We start from the raw sequence: 21,287 nt of genomic DNA on the forward strand, positions 1-21,287 counted from the left end.
CCAAAAAAGTTATGTTAGTGGGGTTCACGTAATGGGTAAATTTTAAATTAAACATATTATTGTTTAAATAATCCACAAACAGCGGCACGGTCGCGATGTCCCCCCTCCAAATAAGGAGGAGGTCATCAATAAATCGGCCGTACCACTGTATGCTGTTCCTAAAGGGATTGTCATTTGTATAAATAAATTGTGATTCCCAAAACGACATGGTTAAATTAGCCAGTGAGGGTGAGTGTCTGGCCCCCATAGAAACGCCACTGACTTGGACAAAAAAGGACTTATCAAAAGTGAAATAATTGCGGGACATGAGGAACCAAACAACCATTTTGATGTATTCACACAAATCCGGAGAGTAGTTGCTATGGGTAACGAGATGGTGATTCAGGGCCCGCATGGCAACGGTCCAAGGTATACTGGTGTATAATGACACCACATCACAGGAAAGCCATGCGAACCCTGGATCCCACTCCGTATTTTCAAACGACTTTAACACATCTCTGGTGTCTTTCAAGTATCCGGGGACTCGCTGTACTAATGGCTGTAATAGCCGATCCACCCATGTGGACAATCGCTCCAGCAAAGATCCATTGCCGGACACGATAGGTCTCATGGGCGGAGGAATAATGCCCTTTTGGGTTTTGGGGAGAGTGTACAGTACCGGGATAATAGGTTGTTCTATGTACAAATAGTCCCTGTCTCTCTCTGAAAGGACTCCCAATGCTATGCCCTCCTCTAGTAATTTGCTAAGTTCCTGTTGAAATTTGGAGGTGGGATCATGATCCAATTTCCTATAAGTTTTAGTATCAGTTAATAACTCATTGATTTGTGAGATATACATTTCTTTATCCATTACCGTAACAAGGCCCCCCTTGTCAGACATCCTGATCACAATGTCATCATACGATGCTAGCTCTTTCAATGCATGACGTTCTTTTTTGGTCAGGTTGTCTGATTTGGGTTGTCTTGTTGGAGTGCTATTGCCTAGGGCAACTAGATCCTTTTCCACCTCATTCTGGAATTTATTCATGCCCTCTGTACGGGAGGATAATGGATAAAAGCCAGGATTTTTGTTCACATGCCATTTGTTAGTAGTAACACCAAAATCATAAGGATTGTTACATTCCAATTCCTGCAACTCTTTAAGTACAATTTGATCTGAAAAAGAAAGTTGATGAAATACATTATGTGTCAAATTCTCAGTATCTTCTGATGCAACCTGGGTTGCATCATCCGATACGCTATCCAAGAAATGCTTTTTAACCGTGATATTGCGAATAAATTTATTTATCTCACATAGAGTAGAAAAAATATTTAATTCATTTGTGGGAGAGAAATTCAGCCCCCTAGAAAGTAGAGACACTTGATCATCAGTTAAAGTTCTACTGGACATATTCATTACCCCACTTGTTTCTGAGCTTGACTCCTCAAGCGGGGAGTGTCCATGTTTGGTGTGTTTTCTCCCCCCCCTCCTGGGTTTTTTGCCTTGCGTTTGGCGTTTTTTGACTTTTTGTAATATGTGGCTTGACCAGGAGTGGAATTAGAGGTGGTGGGGTTATCTGATTCGCCATCTGATTCCATTTCTGATGAGCTGAATGTAACCTTGTGGTGAGGTGTACGTTTCCTCTGGAATTTATTTCTCTTTAAGATAGATTTAGGTGTATGCTCATATGATTCCCACCTTCCCCACTCATACTGTTGTTTGAGCTCAAAGTCTCTAATGTCCCTCTGCAACTTAATCTTCTTGGTTTCCATAATTTGTTCTTCCAATTTAGCAATACGTTCATTTGTAACATTCAATAATTCAGTATAAGTGTTCATACCTTTATAAGGTTCCAGTTCTTGTTGTAATTTGTTGATGTCCTCCGTTAATGTCTCTAATTTCTTAGATTCATATTTGATGATAATATTCATGAAGCGGTTTGAACAAATTGTAATAGCTTCATTCCATTCAGCAATCATCTCCTGGATTTAGTGTTGAGAGGGTCCCAGAACCAAATTATTGAGACCTCCACGTACAGAAAGCCCATATCGGGCAACACGGTCCTGAGAGCAGACAGCAATCACCCCATACACACAGTCCAAGCAATTCCAGTCGGGGAACTAACTAGACTTAAAAGAAATTGTACAAATACAAATGTATATAACACACAAGCCAGTGAATTAAAACAAAGATTAAAATCTAGGGGATATTCCAATCATACTCTTAAAAAAGCTGAACTAAAAGTAGCCAAAAAGGAAAGAGCTAATTTATTAAACCCAAATAATGCCAATAAATCATCTACCAGAACCGAAAAACCAGTTTTGGCTATTACCTATTCACCTTACTTTAATCAGGTTAAAAGCATAGTACAGCGACACTTACATTATCTGAAACAGGATTATACGCTGGCTGGAATCTTAGAAGAAGGTTGCAGAATAGTGTCCAAACGGGCCCCCACACTTGGGGATAAATTATCCCCTAGTGTGGTTGCCTCACAGAACAGGAAAAATAGCAGTTGGTTAGAAAGGAAAGGGTTTTTCAAGTGCGGACATAAAGTGTGCCGTACTTGTCAGTATGTCAAACAGACGACTCAGTTCGAGAGCTCGGATGGCACCAAAAGGTACTCTATCAACAATTACATAAACTGTAACTACAGTAATGTAATTTATATGATAGAGTGCACAGAGTGCAATTTAAAGTATGTGGGATACACAACAAGAAAATTGAAAATAAGAGCACTGGAACATCTGAATGACAGTACTATGACAGCAGTGAGACAGAGATCTGCTGCATCTGCACACTTTCATTTTGCACATGCCGGTAAATTAAACACCTTTCGAATTTTTGCCATTGAACATGTTAAAATGGGCACGAGAGGGGGTTGCATTAGGAAAAAATTGGCAGATCGTGAAGCATATTGGCAGTTCACATTGGGGACTCGTTCTCCGACGGGTTTAAATGTCCGTCAAGAACTGCTGTTTCACTACTAAAAGCATTTATACCTATTTTTTGAACCCCCTTCCGTGACATTTAATTCCTATGTTTTTATGAACAATCAAGCTACATTATTGCATGTATGTTTCATCTTCTGGTTTTATTACACATATTTTAACTTTGTTTGTTCTTACTTATGTGAACTATGTCACACGTCTCCAGAGAGAGGTGGGGTTATGGGATTTCTTTCCCTTCCCTCCCACAAGCAAAAGGTATTTAACCTCACCTGGTAGTACCTGTGACATCACCGACAAAGAGCGCATGCGCTCGAAACGCGTCTGAGTTCAGGCTGATTTTACCTGTGTGCTGTGTTCCTAATAAAGCTGCATGGAAATAGTGCTGGATCATCTGCCTTTTATTTTTCGTTGCTGGTGTTGGCTGGACACCGATCCGGGCACATTATAGGGGATTGGAGAGCTGGTATTTTCATGTGGACTCTGAGTTTACCAAACTAACCTTTTCTGCGTCTTTCAGGTTATTTTTCAGCTTTGGACGAAGAATGCCTTTTGGTTTTCTTCTGGACTCAAACACTGCTCTCTTGAAGATCATTACTGCCATCTGACAAGGAAGGTATTTAGTTAGTCCCATAAAATCAGTTTACCACATCGGTAGGAAATTTTGTTTTAAACAACAATTCACAATTAAAAACCTAAATAAAATGCTTCATAACTTTCTAAATACTTTGCTTTAGGCCTTGTGCACACAGCCATGTTACACATCTTCCTACAGACAAAACAGTTTTTCTATTAGATGCTGTATCTCTTGCCATATTCCCGTCGCTGTTTACAATTTTTTTTATTTTTTATAATTTTAACATAAGTATACCATTGCCTGCCTCCCCCATGGCCGGTCATTGCATGTGTTATTCATTTTTAAACTAAGGAACTCATTTTAACAGCCTATCGACAAGTTGAGGACCTAGCCACACAGGACATCAAATTCTTGATCTTTTAAGATTTCTATACTTCGATTTCCTTGAAATGGATATGCAGATACTTGTACGAACATGACCACAGGTTCCAACTGCTATACCAAGCTCGCCTACAGGTCACCACTGATAATCGCACACCATTTTATGATCCAGCTCCATCAGGAAACACTTCAACTTGCAGAGGGGAGAGGGTTGTTTTCTGATCTTATGGACAATTCCATTTGCTCTGGCTCCATCTTGTTTTTTGTTTTATAATTTATTGTTTTTGTTAGAGGACTTCCCTTACTAGCCTCATTATTTTTTTTTACAAGCTATGTCCTGAAGGATGTCATTGCTGTGTCCTCAAGGATGTCATTGCTGTACTACGTCTTCATAACAAGGCAAATGTTTATGAAATTTGTGTACTTTCTTTAGTTTGGCTATTTCCTGGGAATTACTCCCTTACCTAATGGCCCTTTTTAACCCCTTAAGGACACAGACCATTTTGACCTTAACGACACAGCCAATTTTATTTTTGCGTTTTTGTTTTTTCCTTCTCGTCTTCTAAAATCCATAACTCTTTTATATTTCCATTCACTGACCCATATGAGGGCTTGTTTTTTGCGTGACCGGTTGCACTTTGTAAAGAAAACACTCATTTTACCCTAAAATGTATGGTAAATAGAGATGAGCGAACTTACACTAAATTCGATTCGTCACGAACTTCTCGGCTCAACAGTTGATGACTTATCCTGCATAAATTAGTTCAGCTTTCAGGTGCTCCCGTGGGCTGGAAAAGGTGGATACAGTCCTAGAAGACTCTTTCCTAGGACTGTATCCACCTTTTCCAGCCCACCGGAGCACCTGAAAGCTGAACTAATTTATGCAGGATAAGTCATCAACTGCCGAGCCGAGAAGTTCGTGATGAATCGAATTTACTGTAAGTTCGCTCATCACTAATGGTAAACCCCCCCAATAAAATTTTGTGTATGGAAATGTAAACGAAAATCATAGTTTAGCAAGTTTGGGGGGGTTTCGTTTTCTCACTGTAAAATTTATGGTAAAAATGACATGTTTTCTTTATTCTCTGGGTCAATACGATTAAAATGATGCCCATGGTTACATACTTTTCTATTATTGTACTGCTTTTAAAAAATCTCAAACTTTTTTTTACAAAATCAGTACGTTTAAAATTGCCCTATTTTGACCCACTTATTTTTCCGTATTCAGGGATGTGTGAGGGCTCATTTTTTGCATCATGATCTGTAGTTTGTTTTTAGTACCAAGTTTGTGCATATGTGACTTTTTGATTGCTTTTTCTATGCCGTTCACCGCAGGGGATAATTAACATTGTATTTTTATATGGCTGACATTTACGCATGTGACGATACCAAATGTTTATTATTTAGCTTTTTTTACACTTTTGTGTATTAATATGGCGAAAACGGGGATTTAAAACTTTATTTGGGGAGGGGTTTTTTAAAAATGTTTTAAGTGTCGCACTGCCGCAGATGCCGTGATCTGTATTGATCACAGCATCTGAGGGGTTAATGGCAGCCATCAGCGCGATCGCTGATGTCTGCCATTAGTGGCGGGTCCGCAGCTGCTGACAGCCGCCGGGACCCGACGGGAATGAAGCTCGGGCAGCTCCTGCACTCACATCACAGCAGCGCCGTAAATGCACAAAGTGACGCTATGTAGCGCCGTACATTTAGAGTGCATGTCCTTAAGGGGTTAATACCATTTACAAGCAACATATCATTGTCCCAAAATTCACTGTCTTTATAACTATCCTTCTACTGAAACCGAATAAAGACTTGACTCTACCTACTAGCCCATTACCCTTATGAACCAGGATTACAAACTGCTCACTAATGTCTCACCATTCACCTTTAAGCCACTCTACCAAGTATTCTATTGGAATCTCAAAAAAGCATACATTATGCTAAGGGTGTTGTGGAGACCAACTTTTTCTCATAAAAAAAAAAAAACAACAAAAATACACACAAAAAGAAAAAAAAAACTATTTCACAACATAATATGTGGTCAGAAGGAGTTTCTGACAGGTTTACCTTTGTGAAGCTTTCTAGACAAGTTTCTTCTATACTAGTGCTCTGATCTAGAGCTACAAAAATTACTATAGGAAGAAAGTTAAGCAGTGCAGAAACACCAATGGTTAAAAAATGTAGTTGGTAGGTATACACACTGCAACAGGTATGCATCCTTTCCCTTTCAAAATCGAATAGCAAGCAACGGAATAGCCAAAAGCGTACAGTGTTTATAAGCTTCAGATATGTGACATGCACAATCATAGATGCTGGAACTTCTCTTTTACTTACATTTCAAGGACCTTGTGGTAGTATGCTATTTCCACTGTACAGAAAATTTCTTATTACCATTCAGGTTATTGGTTGCCTTGAACTTGTTTTGAGTCAAAAAAAAGTGGAGGGATCTTTCCACAGCAACCAATCACAGCTAATGACCTCTAGTAAAGTGAAATCTGAGCTGTGATTGGTTGTTGTGGGAAAATCCCTCCACTTTTTCTCTCACACAGTTTGATAAAATTGGGCCAATGGGTTAAGTCTACCATAAGGAATCATATTAATTTATAGATTTATATAACGAAGTGTAGAAGACAACTGCTACAGAAAAGTAAGGAGGTACTAGAATTTCAGCTGCCAGAGGTGGAAGGAAACTAATTCTGTCCAGATTAGCAGCAGCACCAAGGGAGACACATGGAAACAAAAAATGGCGACAGTATTTTTTATGCTAGAAACAATGGAAAAAAAAAAGACTTTATGTATGAAACAACTTATTTGATAACCCCTAAAGTGGGAAATGGCTGACTGCATGTAAGTTTATGTTAGAGAAGTAGACAACAGTAGCACACTGGCATGACTGGCACAATACCAAGGGTCATTTCTCTGTGGTGACACAATGATATGGGCTATTTTAAATTGATATTATTCCTGTACTGTATACAGTATTAGGTTTGCATAGGAACAGTGGGAAATAGCTGCAAGCTGACACTGCTGTGTATATATTATGTAGCTCTAAAATGGTGAACAGCCTGCCATGAGCAATACTATTAGGAATAATTCTCCATTTCCATAACTAGCTCTATAATAAGGGTTAGGAAAAGCATACATCTAAAATATTTGCTGTGGCATGAGCTTCTACGCATTAATGATCAGGGCTTCTGAATGGCAGCTAGCCATTATTGTGGTTTCCAGAATGCAGTTATCTGTCCTCCTCGATATAATACAATAAAACAGGTGATAACATTGCTGGTAATGCACTCTGATAATGTAAGGGATTGCTTACCAATGATAGAGCTTGCTCATTACTAAAAAAAAAAAAAAAAACTGGAAATTGGGTGAAATAAACAGACTGACTAGGGTCAGCCTATAACTTTCTAAATGGTCTCCAATATACAGTCATATATGGGGTTTTAAAATGTAAAAAGTGCATTGAAATGCTTGCGTCTTTTTTTGGTTTGTTTTTTCATGGCATTTTCCTGGTGTTATTCAATTCCTATAAAAAGCCTACAGGAAAAACGCCATACCCAGAGCACACTACTTATCCAAATAACGTCACAAACCAAAATGCGATGAAATGTAATGAATTTTTTATTTAAAAAAAACACTGCTAAAATGCAACAAATCCCCTTTATGTAAAACAAACTTAAAACATGGTAAGGTTTTGCAGCAATAGTCTTTTTCTATTTTAAATGAATATCATAATGTTTTTAACAATCCATTTATTGTTGACATTCTGGAGTTATACTTGTATGTACACTGTAGTGCTCAATGATAGGGATGTAACACAACTAATAAAACAAATTAAAAACAATAAACATTTTGTTGGTTGCATGGAAATAGAGCACCATAGTTTCTTGGTTCTATATGGTTTTTGTCACAAAATAAATCAAATCAATTTCAGAGCATCAACAGTGTGACATCAGTTTAGTGGGGGAATCAAAATGCCTCCATGGTTTTTGATGCAGTATTGATGAGGAAGGTTGTTACACCAGACTAAAGGGTTCACTGTCCATGACTGGGTGCTGTTGTCTCTTCGTACTAGATAATCCAGATAATAATAGCATAACCCACTGCAAGATCCTTCACACTTTTCGCAATTTATATCTTACAAATAAACAAATGAACTGTTGTACAAAATTAAGGATATATAGTAAGAAGTTTTAACCCCTTAAGGACCACGGGTTTTTCAGTTTTTGCACTTTCGTTTTTTCCTCATCCCCTTTTAAAAATCATAACTCTTTCAATTTTGCACCTAAAAATCCATATTATGGCTTATTTTTTGCGTGACCAATTCTACTTTGCAGTGACATCAGTCATTTTACCCAAAAATCTATGGTGAAACGGAAAAAAAATCATTGTGCAACGAAATTGAAGAAAAAATTTCATTTTTATAAATTTTGGGGGCTTCCGTTTCTACGCAGTAAATTTTTCAGTAAAAATGTCACCTTCTCTTTATTCTGTAGGTCCATACGATTAAAATGATACCCTACTTATATAGCTTTAATTTTGTCATACTTCTGGAAAAATCATAACTACATGCAGGAAAACTTATATGTTTAAAATTGTCATCTTTTGACCCCTATAACTTTTTTATTTTTCTGCGTATGGGGCACGTACGCCATTGACCCTGTGGTTTAATTAATGATATATATATTTTTTTATAGTTCGGACATTTACGCACGCACCACCTTATATGTTTATATTTATTTACATGTTTTGTTTGTTTTTTTTATGGGAAAAGGGGGGTGATTTGAACTTTTATTAGGGAAAGGGTTAAATCACATTTATTAGCTTTTTTTTACCCTTTTTTTTTTTTTTTTTGCAATGTTATAGCCCCTATAGGGGGCTATAACATTGCATACCCTGATTGCAGGCACTGTTCACTGCAAAGCCATAGCTTTGCATTGATCAGTGTTATCGGCGGTCGATTGCTCAAGCCTAGATCTCAGGCTTGGAGCAATCCATCGCCAATCGGACGCGCCAGAGGAAGGTAAGGCACCCTCCGCTCGCGTCCTAGCTGATCGGGACCCCGCATTTTCACTGCGGTGGTCCCGATCAGCCCCACTGAGCAGCCAGGAAGCTTTCACTTTAGTTTTAGATGTGGCGTTCAACTTTGAACGCCGCGTCTAAAGGGTTAATAGCGCGTGGAACCGCGATCGCTGCTGCGCGCTATTAGCCCCGGGTCCCGGCTTCAGTTACATGTCGGGACTGACCCGATATCACACGCGGTCACCACGTGACCCCGCGGTATATCGCGGGAGCCGACCACTGACGTAAATATAGTTCCGTGGTCATTAAGGGGTTAAACGTGTCAATTTCTACACATTCTGTTTCCTGTCTAGACTTTGTGTATGTATTAGGAGAAAGGCAGCTACTATGAAATGAAATACATTCCTTCATGCTTCAGCAGCATTAAGTAGAAGCAAGATTACTATAATACGTATAAGTAACCCCACAGGCAGTATTACATGTCTTGTTCTCTCACTTGTGTGCCTATGAATATCTTATCGAGCTTGTAGTTCATGCCAAGCACCTACAATCACTTCACTTCTTAAAGCAGGCAAAATGTTTGTTTACCTTAAGAGTGGACTCTCTAAAAGCTTTCTGCGTCTCTTCGTTGTATGAGGAATCGCTCATATGTTCAAGCTGACTAAGCTCGCTGATTTTACTGAGAGCACGACGAGCAAATACCTATAAAAACACACAAATATCAAATATGAGATGTCTCAATAACCTTGTCTTTCATACAATGAAACAATAGGTCAGCAAACAAAAATATTAATTTCAGCATAATCTTATGTGAATACAGAAGGCTAGAAGCCAAGTTTGTTCAGGAAGTATTTGTGTACATTGGTGATGAATATTCATGACTGAAGTTTATGTAAAATGTATTTATTTATTTGTATTCGGTAAATAAAGATAAAACGTACACAAATAACAGGGAAACAAACTCTTCTCTCTTCATAGAAGTTGTCAAAAGTAATATTCATTTGTCTCTAACTTATATTTGTTACTAGGACAGTGGGCAGTCCCGCTCCTGCAAGGCTTGTCAACAAACTATCCAAAGGGAAAGTCAGTCCAGTAAGGGCCCACTGAATTTCGTCAGCAGATCTGAGCTGTCTAGAATCGAGGTTCATTTTGCATGATATTTGCCTCGAAAATTAACCCCTGCAATTCACTTGACTAAGTCCAATTGACTAATGGATTTTTAAGGGGAGATTTTGTTGAAAGAATGAAATTGTTCATTCTTTTGTCAGAATCAGGTTCTGCACCGGAAGTTTCACTACAGAACTCTTGTAGTTTGCACTAAATTAATTCTGTAAGGAAAATCAGAGTGGTGAGACAAGTCACCGGCCTTGCTGCTGTATCTGTGGCTGTGCAGCTGAATTGCTTGGCTGCAGGAAGCAACGTCACCAGAAGAAGGAGGAGTGAATAGTAATGAAGAGGCTCGATCGACACTCAATGAGTAAGGAGAACGCCCCCATCGATAGTTTCTGTAAATTGGCATATTTTTACTTTTGCTTATAACTGCAACAGGTCCACAGATTATGGTGAATGATACCCTGTTTAAAAGAGGGGCACTCAAACTATAAGCAAAAATGCAACCAAAGCTGTTCACCGATGCTCTGGGAGTAGCAGTTACAGTGATTCGATTCTGCACGAACCTCGCGGCTCTGGGGTTGCTGACTTTATCCTGTATAAATTAGTTCAGCTTTCAGGTGCTCTGGTGGGCTGCAGACTCTCTCCTAGGACTGTATCCATCTTTTCAGGCCCACCATAGCACCTGAAAGCTGAACTAATTTATGCAGGATAAAGTCAGCAACCGCCGTGCAGAATCGAAGTACTGTAACTTCACTCATCTCTACTCTGGAGCTTAAAGGGGTACTCCAGTGGAAAACAATTTATTTGTGCCAGGAAGTTAAACAGATTTGTAAGTTACTTCTATAAAAAAAAAATCTTATTCCTTTCAGCACTTATCAGCTGCTGTATACTACAAAGGAAGTTGTATAATTATTTTCTGTTTGACCACAGTGCTCTCTGCTAACACATCTTCTTGTATGAGAAACTGTGAGGTTTGCTATTACGATTTGCTTGTACTCTGTGTCAGCAGAGAGCACTGTGTGTGGTCAGACAGAAAATAAAGAAATACAACTTTCTCTGAAGCATACAGCAGGTGATAAATACAGGAAGGATTAAGATTTTTAAAGTAATTTACAAATATTACAATGTAAAGAGGTAGCGTGCACTCACCGCGGGTAAACAGCTGCAAGCCCGAGGTCCGGGATCACCACGACATAGACGGAGACGGTAAGGGGCGCTCAGAGGCCTCTGAGCGCCCCTTACCGTCTCCGTCTATGTCGTGGTGATCCCGGACCTCGGGCTTGCAGCTGTTTACCCGCGGTGAGTGCACGCTACCTCTTTACATTGTATTGTTTGATGCTTTATCTAGTGTGTGCACCCCGCAGGTGCTTCGTTGTTACTTATCGGGTCCGGAGGCAGCCAGTGTACACCAGCGGTATCGTATATCTGCATGTTTAGCTGCACGGTGTGCTCTCTCCCTTTCTAGTGGCTTAATTTACAAATATCAAAATTTCAAGTAATATAAAGTAATATTTTATCAATATCAATATTTTATTCAATATTCAATTGTCACATTATATACAATCAATAAATTGAAATATTACTTTAAACACAACCTGTCCAGTTGTCTCAAACCCTGAGCCCTAATATATATATTTCTACAGACAAACTACAATCTGACACCTTGGGTATAAGTGTCTAATTAGGCAGCCCGGGTTTATTTGGTGGGTAGTCGGACAAGAGCCTCTCCAACTCTTCTATATTAATTTACAAATATGTTTAACTTTCTGGCACCAGTTGATTTAAAAAATAAAATAAAAAAAGTTTTCCACCGGAGCACCCCTTTAATTGGTTGCATTGACATTCTCTTTTATTGAGACGACATCAGGAAGTTGTGATCAGTCAGATTTTTATGCAAACAGTTTTATTTTATCCCTCCAGACTCCTTTTAACCCCTTAAGGACCAGGCCATTTTACACCCTAGGACCAGAGCGTTTTTTGCACATCTGACCACTGTCACTTTAAACATTAATAACTCTGGAATGCTTTTAGTTATCATTCTGATTCCGAGACTGTTTTTTCCTGACATATTCTACTTTAACATAGTGGTAACATTTTATGGTAACTTGCATCCTTTCTTGGTGAAAAATCCCAAAAATTGATGAAAAATTTGAAAATTTTGCATTTTTCTAACTTTGAAGCTTTCTGCTTGTAAGGAAAATGGATATTCCAAATAATTTTTTATTCACATTTCCAATTTGTCTACTTTATGTTTGCATCATAAAATTGACGTGTTTTTACTTTTGGAAGACACCAGAGGGCTTCAAAGTTCAGCATCAATTTTCCAATTTTTCACAAAATTTTGAAACTCGCTTTTTTTCAGGGACCAGTTCAGGTTTGAAGTGGATTTGAAGGGTCTTCATATTAGAAATACCCCACAAATGACCCCATTATAAAAACTACACCCCCAAAGTATTCAAAATGACAATCAGTAAGTGTTTTAACCCTTTAGGTGTTTCACAGGAATAGCAGCAAAGTGAAGGAGAAAATTCACAATCTTCATTTTTTACACTCGCATGTTCTTGTAAACCCAATTTTTGAATTATTATAAGGGGTAAAAGGAGAAAATGTATACTTGTATTTGTAGCCCAATTTCTCTCGAGTAAGGACATACCTCATATGTCTATGTAAATTATTCGGCGGGCGCAGTAGAGGGCTCAGAAGCGAAGGAGCGAAAAGGGGATTTTGGAGAGTACGTTTTTCAGAAATGGTTTTTGGGGGGCATGTTGCATTTAGGAAGCCCCTATGGTGCCAGAATAGCAAAAAAAAAAAACACATGGCATACCATTTTGGAAACTAGACCCCTTGGGGAACGTAACAAGGAATAAAGTGAGCCTTAATACCCCACAGGTGTTTCACGACTTTTGCATATGTAAAAAAAAAAATTTTCAACTAAAATGTGTGTTTCCCCCCAAATTTCAAATTTTTGCAAGGGTTAATAGCAGAAAATACCCCCCAAAATATGCAACACCATCTCTTCTGAGTATGGAGGTACACCATAAGTTGGCCTGAAGTGCACTTCGGGCGAACTACAATGCTCAGAAGAGAAGGAGTGATATTTGGCTTTTTGAGAGCAAATTTTGCTCGGGGGGGCATATCGCATTTAGGAAGCCCCTATGGTGCAAGAACAGCAAAAAAAAAAAACACATGGCATACCATTTTGGAAACTAGACCCCTTGAGGAACGTAACAAGGAATAAAGTGAGCCTTAATACCCCACAGGGGTTTCACGACTTTTGCATATGTAAAAAAATATATTTTTTTCACTAAAATGTGTGTTTCCCCCCAAATTTCACATTTTTGCAAGGGTTAATAGCAAAAAATACCCCCCAAAATTTGTAACCCCATCTCTTCTGAGTATGGAGGTACCCCATAAGTTGACCTGAAGTGCACTACGGGCGAACTACAATGCTCAGAAGAGGAGGAGCACCATTGAGCTTTTGGAAAGAGAATTTGTTTGGAATGGTAGTCAGGGGCCATGTGCATTTACAAAGCCCCCCGTGGTGCCAGAACAGTGGACCCCCCACATGTGACCCTATTTTGGAAACTACACCCCTCACAGAATTTAATAAGTGGTGCAATGAGCATTTACACCCCACTGGTGTTTGACAGATCTTTGGAACAGTGGGCTGTGCAAATGGAAAATTAAATTTTTCATTTTCACGGATCACTGTTCCAAAAATCTGTCAGACACCTGTGGGGCGTAAATGCTCACTGTACCACTTATTACATTACATGAGGGGTGTAGTTCCCAAAATGGGGTCACATATGGGGGGGTCCATTATTCTGGTACCATGGGGGCTGTGTAAACACAAGTGGCCTTCAATTCCGGACAAATTTTCTCTTCAAAATCCCAATGGCGCTCCTTCTCTTCTGAGCATTGTAGTGCACCCATAGAGCACTTTACATCCACTTATGGGGTATGTTCTTACTCAGAAGAAATGGGGTTACAAATTTTGGGGGGCTTTTTTATTTTCCCTTGTGAAAATGAAAAATTTAGGGTGACACCAGCATTTTAGTGAAAACATATTTTTTTTTTTTCCCATCCAACTTTTATGAAAATTTGTGGGGTGTTCAGGCTCACTATACCCCTTGTTACGTTCCGTGAGGAGTGTCGTTTCCAAAATGGGGTCACATGTGGGTATTTATTTTTTTTGGGTTTATGTCAGAACCGCTGCAAAATCAGCCACCCCTGTGCAAATCACCAATTTAGGCCTCAAATGTACATGGTGCGCTCTCACTCCTGAGCCTTGTTGTGCGTCCGCAGAGCATTTTACGCCCACATATGGGGTATTTCTGTACTCAGAAGAAATTGCGTTACAAATTTTGGGGGTCTTTTTTTCCTTTTACCTCCCGTGAAAATAAAAAGTAAAGGACAACACTAGCATGTTAGTGTAAAAAAAATTTTTTTACACTAACAGGCTCGTGTAGACCCCAACTTTTCTTTTTCATAAGGGGTAAAAGGAAAAAAAGCCCCCAAAATTAGTAGTGCAATTTCTCCCGAGTACGGAGATACCCCATCTGTGGCACTAAATTGTTTCCTTGAAATACAACAGGGCTCTGAAGTGAGAGAGCACCATGCGCATTTGAGGACTAAATTAGGGATTGCACAGGGGTGGACATAGGGGTATTCTACGCCAGTGATTCCCAAACAGGGTGCCTCCAGCTGTTGCTAAACTCCCAGCATTCCTGGACAGTCAGTGGCTGTCCGGAAATGCTGTGAGTTGTTGTTTTGCAACAGCTGGAGGCTCTGTTTTGAAAACACTGCCGTACAATACGTTTTTTATTTTTATTGGGGAGACAGTGTAAGGGGGTGTATATGTAGTGTTTTACCCTTTATTATGTGTTAGTGTAGTGTTTTTAGGGTACGTTCACACTGGCGGAGGTTTACAGTGAATTTACCGCTAGGAGTTTGCGCTGCAGCGAAAAATTTGCCGCAGCTCATACTTGAAGCAGAAAACTTACTGTAAACCCGCCAGTGTGAATGTACCCTGTACGTTCACATGGGGGGGGGGGCAAACCTCCAGCTGTTTCAAAACTACAACTCCCAGCATGTACTGACAGACCGTGCATGCTGGGACTTGTACTTTTGCAACAGCTGGAGGCACACTGGTTGGAAAACCTTCAGTTAGGTTCTGTTACCTAACTCAGTATTTTCCAAACAGTGTGCCTCCAGCTGTTGCAAAACTTCAACTCCCAGCATGTACTGATCGCCGAAAGGCATGCTGGGAGATGTAGTTATGCAACAGCTGGAGGTACACAACTACAACTCCCAGCATGCAGAGACAGCTGTTTGCTGTTTAGGCATGCTGGGAGTTGCAGTTTTGCAACATCTGGAGAGCTATAGTTTAGAGACCACTGCATAGTGGTCTCCAAACTGTGGACCTCCAGATGTTGCAAAACTACAACTCCCAGCATGCCCAGACTGCAAACTGCTGTGTGGGCATGCTGGGAGTTGTAGTTTTGCAAGATCTGGAGGTGCACAGTATAGAGATCACTGTGCAGTGGTCTCAAACTGTAGACCTCCAGCTGTTGCAAAACTGCAACTCCCAGCAAGCCTAAACAGCTCTCTGGGCATGCTGGGAGTTTTAGTTTTGCAACATCTGGAGGGTTACAGTTTAGAGAGACCACTATAGTGGTCTCAGACTGTAGCCCTCCAGATGTTGCTAAGGAACTCACCGAGTTCCGTTGGATCCAGGGAGCTGCGTCGCGGTCCTCTTCTTCCGCCGATCGTCGCCCGCTGCCGCCGCTGATAGTCGCCCGCTGCCATCGCCGATGGGTAAGTGGATCTTTGGCGCTGGTCCCCTTCGGTTTCCCCGTCCTGTCCCGCCTATTGTGGGTGGGCAGAACGGGGAAACCAAAAGTAAACCCCTCCGCCCCCAATCTGCTATTGGTGGTCGCGTCTAGACCGCCAATAGCAGAGATAAGAGGGGTGGCACCTCTGCCACCTCACTCCTATCGCTAGAGGGGGATCGTGGGTGTCTAGGACATCCGCGATCCCCTTTATTTTCCGTGTCACCGGGTCCCTATAGACCCGTATGACCCGGAATAACCGCAAATCACAAGTGTGAATTCACATGACCCCCCTGGGCATTTGTGCGGGGTGCCTGCTGATAGATATCAGCAGTCACCCCGGCCCGGTCCCTGCCCGGCGGGGACCGAAATTCCCACGGGCGTACAGGTACGCCCTTGGTCCTTAAGTACCAGGGAGCAAAGGCGTACCTGTACGCCCTTGGTCCTTAAGGGGTTAAAGTGGTACTCCACTGGTCAGCGTTCGGAACATTTAGCTCCAAACGCTGTGTGGGCGCTGCTGGGGTCAGCCACGCCCCCTCGTGACATCACACCCCGCCCCCTCCAATGCAAGTCTATGAGAGGGGGAGGGCGTAACATCACGAGGGGGCCTGGCCACCCCCGGAACGCACACAGTGATCGGAACTAAATGTTCCGAACGTTGGCCACTGGAGTACCTTTTAAAGGGATTTCGAATGGGTGAAGCTAGGGCTAAAAGAGCCACCCTAAGCAACTACATCAGAGCGCACACTTTTCAAAAACTGGGTCATTGCTGTGACTCTGCGGTCCCTTGAGACATATCACGGTCCCTTTAATTAACAATTCACATTTAAAAATAAACATAACATATAAATATACTGTACATTCCACACAATAATTATAAAATAACATCCAACAATTTCAGTTTGGATTTTGCTGTAATCCATGATATTGCCGCACATTCTGTGCTGCAAGCTGTGCATAAAATAAAGTACTGGAGGCAGAGCTGCAGATTCTGCCTCCTAGGTTTCTGTATTCAGTATGAAGCCTCAGCAGCAAAGCTCCTATTAGAATGAATCAGCACAATAATGTCCTCTAATGAATATGTAAACCTATGTTCCATCTTCTTTTCTTTACTTTATGCACAGCGTGCTTCAGGGACACTGCTCAATCCTTTCTGCAATATGAATTGCATTAGGAAAATTCTCACCAAGGTAAGCTCTGTGCAATACTCACTTTAAAAGGGGTACTCCACCCCTAGATATCTTATCCCCTATCCAAAGGATAGGGGATAAGATGTCTGATTGCGGGGGTCCCGCCGCTGGGGACCCCCGCAATATAGCATGGGCACCCACCTGTTACTGCTCCGGAAGCGCTGGAGGGTCTGGCTCCCGACCACGGGAATGGAAGATTGTGACGTCACGACTCCGCCCGTGTGATGGAAGATTGTGACGTCACGACTCCGCCCGTGCGTGACAGCCGTTACTCCCCCTCCCATAGACTTGCATTGAGGGGGCGTGGCATCAAACGGGGCAGAGCAGTAACAGGTGGGTCCCCAGTGGCGGGACCCCCGCGATCAGACATCTTATCCCCTATCCTTTGGATAGGGGATAAGATGTCTAGGGGTGGAGTACCCCTTTAAATGGTGAAAAACTGTTACAATTGTCACATTAGCTATTTAAACTCCAGATATAAAGGATATATTATCCTTTAGTGCCCAGAAATAAAATGTGTCTAGAAACTTCCACCTTACCTCTCCATGAACACCAGCTTGGCAGTCAAAGTAACACTGGCACACAGCAGTATATAGTGTTGCCCTCCAGGTAAGGTAATGAACAGATAAGAGAGGAACAGAAGACTCAATGCATACACATGCCCACAACAGGAACTCAAGAGCCTGAAATAAAGATGCATCAAACAAATGTTTATTACCTGATTAAATACAGGGATCTGACATTTATGGGGAATGGAGTGTTTTAGACTTGGCATGTTGATAAGGAATTAGTTTACAGACACTAAAGCTATAAACACACCAATTAGGACAGAAATGTTGAACGGTAAGATTTATTATTTCATAAATGCTGATAAATATGTGGACACAGACAAGTAAAGCAAACAGTCTACCGTTTGTATTTTTATAGCCCTGTCTTATACCATAATGTAGCCACTAGAGGACCCCATAAGATAACTTATACAGTACAGTCAATGAGACATAGTTTGCTGATGCTCCATATTGAGTCTGATAGGAGAATTTCTGTCAGGAGGAATTTGGACAACACAGTTTATTGACATGGGTTAATACAGCTATGCATCTAAATCCCCAATGAAGCACTGGAGCATCAGATCTCAGCACAGTGACCTAGAGAGGGATAGTCCAGGTATTTGTCAATGGGCTACATGTGCTTTATGACCCATTCAATCAATGCTTAAATTTATACATACTACTAGCTGAATACCCGGCATTGCCCGGTTTTTCCTTCCTAATCCTTGTTGGGGAGGAAAATATCCCGACCTCCTATCCCGTCATCATATCTCGACCTCATATGCCATCCTCACATCTTGTCCTCATATCCCAACCTCCTATCCCATCCTCATAGCCCGTCCTCCTATTCCGACCTCCTATCCCGTCCACATATCCCGTCCTCGTATCCCATACTCATATCCCGACCTCCTATCCCGACCTCCTATCCTGACCTCCTATCCCGACCTGTAATATGTGTACCAGGTATTGAAATAGCTCCAGCCGTACGGAAGTTATGTGGGAACATACATTTCCCATTCATTTGCATGGGACTTTAAACAAAAACCCTGACCCTCACAAATGGGGGTAGTTAAGGGTTAAATTATCTGTCCAATATTTTAAGTGGACATATAAGTAACATGTGACCAAGTATTATTGAAATATCTCCAGCCGTTTGGAAGTTATGCAGTAACATATATTTCCATTGACTTGTATGGGACTTTAAACATAAACCCCACCCCTGGCAAATGGGGGTGAGTAAGGGTTAAATCACCTATCCTATGTTTGTTATTGACCTATAAGTAACATGTGTGCCAAGTTTCATGTTAATATCTTTAGCGATTTGGAAGTTTTTGTGGAACATACACACATACATACATACATACACACACACATTGAGTTTGATATATCTAGATTCAGTTTAAAAACACATATAAAGAACACAAAGCAGCTTAATACATAGAAATGTATACAGTGCACATTTAATAGAGAAAAAAAAATTACAGAGTTTATAAAAACTAAAACATAAAAACAACACCTAATGTTATTCAAAGAATACTTTTAGAAGTTCCCAAAGTTGGAGGTATTGGAGATCCAATACAATATTGATAGGAGCAGATATTTTTCTCATCACAAGTTTAAAAACACTGCTTAAATAGCCTTGGCCTGCATCGGGACTACAGCAGTGTGCAGCCTTCTTTAAAAGTGGTTACATAAAAAAAAAGTAACAAAATATATAACAATATTAATCTTTATATATTAGTCTATAAACATAAATATGTCCTACCATCTGGTGCTCTTAGTTTTAGCCGCCTACTCCTTATAGCAAAATAACATTCAAAGCCAAATACCTACTATAGATTTTATTTTTTTTATATATATATATATATATATATATATATATATATATATATATATGTATATATAGTCCCAATATGAGCAGCACATCAAGATAAATAAGTAATTTTGAACGGGGTGCAAGCATACTTGGAGCCTCGGTCGCCGGTTCCTAAATCCATAAAAAACAAATAGATGCAGCACACCACAGCTTGAAAATCACGGTGGAAGGTTTATTCCATAGTGTATTCCAATAGACAACGTTTCACCAGCCTCACGCTGGCTTTTTCAAGTCAGCGTGAGGCTGACTTGAAAAAGCCAGTGTGAGGCTGGTGAAACGTTGTCTATTGGAATACACTATGGAATAAACCTTGCACCGTGATTTTCAAGCTGTGGTGTGCTGCATGTATTTGTCATATATATATATATATATATATATATATATATATATATATATATACACACACATATACATAAACACACGCACACACAGTCATGGCGGTAAGTGTTGGTACCCGTGAAATTTTTCAAGAAAATTAAGTATTTATCGCAGAAAAGGATTGCAGTAACACATGTTTTGCTATACAGACGTTTATTCCCTTTGTGTGTATTGGAACTAAACCAAAAAAGGGAGGAAAAAAAGCTAATTGGACATAATGTAACACCAAACTCCAAAAATGGTCTGAACAAAATTATTGGCACCCTTTCAAAATTGTGGATAAATAAGATTGCTTCAAGCATGTGATGCTCATTTAAACTCACCTAGGGCAAGTAACAGGTGTGGGCAACATAAAAATCACACCTGAAAGAAGATAAAAAGGAGAGAAGTTCACTTAGTATTTGCATTTTGTGTCTGTGTGTGCCACACACATGGACAACAGAAAGTGGAGAAGAGAACTGTCTGAGGACTTGACAACCAAAATTGTGGAAAAATATCAACAATCTCAAGGTTACAAGTCCATCTCCAGAGATATAGATTTGCCTTTGTCCACAGTGCGCAACATTATCAAGAAGTTGGCAACCCATGGCACTGTAGCTAATCTCCCTGGGCGTGGACGGAAGAGAAAAATTCATGAAAGGTGTCAACGCAGGATAGTCCGGATGGTGGATAAGCAGCCCCAAACAAGTTCCAAAGATATTCAAGCTGTCCTGCAAGCTCAGGTAGCACCAGTGTCAGCACAAACTATCTGACATTTAAACGAAATAAAATGCTATGGCAGGAGACCCAGGAGGACCCCACTGCTGACACAGAGACATAAAAAAGCAAGACTACATTTGGCCAAAACTAACTTGAGTAAGCCAAAATCCTTCTGGGAAATTGTCTTGTGGACAGATGAGACCAAGATAAAGCACATCATTCTACTGTTTACCGAAAACGGAATGAGTCCTACAAAGAAAAGAATACAGTACCTACAGTAAAATATGGTGAAGGTTCAATAATGTTTTGGGGTTGTTTTGCTGCCTCTGGCACTGGGTGCCTTGAATGTGTGCAAGGCATCATGAAATCTGAGGATTACCAACGGATTTTGGGTCACAAAAATGGATGGCAACATAGCACTGGAGAGGAGAGTTCTGAAGTGGCCAGCAATGAGTCCAGATCTAAATCCCATTGAACACCTGTGCAGAGATCTTAAAATTGCTGTTTGGAAAAGGCGCCCTTGAGAGGTGTAAGAAGCTTATTGATGGTTATAGGAAGTGACTGATTTCAGTAATTTTTTCCAAAGTGTGTGCAACCAAATATTAAGTTAAGGGTGCCAATAATTTTGTCCAGCCCATTTTTGGAGTTTGGTGTGACATTATGTCCAATTACCTTTTTTTTCCCCCCCTTTTTTGGTTAAGCTCCAATGCACACAGGGAATAAACATGTGTATAGCAA

At 40.5% G+C, this 21,287-nt stretch overlaps 1 protein-coding gene across 1 annotated transcript in view; it reads right to left on the reverse strand.

The window, feature by feature from the left end:
* Positions 1-21,287, reverse strand: part of CFAP54 (cilia and flagella associated protein 54) — a 395,393-nt gene that overhangs the window by 347,445 nt on the left and 26,661 nt on the right. The window contains exons 6-8 of the mRNA XM_056574483.1: positions 17,588-17,731; positions 9,503-9,616; positions 3,431-3,532 (exon numbers count right to left, since the gene is read on the reverse strand). Of these exons, the coding sequence (XP_056430458.1) occupies positions 3,431-3,532; positions 9,503-9,616; positions 17,588-17,731 (360 nt within the window). The remainder of the gene's footprint in view (positions 1-3,430; positions 3,533-9,502; positions 9,617-17,587; positions 17,732-21,287) is intronic.

The sequence above is a fragment of the Hyla sarda genome, chromosome 4, assembly GCF_029499605.1.
Source record: "Hyla sarda isolate aHylSar1 chromosome 4, aHylSar1.hap1, whole genome shotgun sequence".
Classification (NCBI taxonomy): domain Eukaryota; kingdom Metazoa; phylum Chordata; class Amphibia; order Anura; family Hylidae; genus Hyla; species Hyla sarda.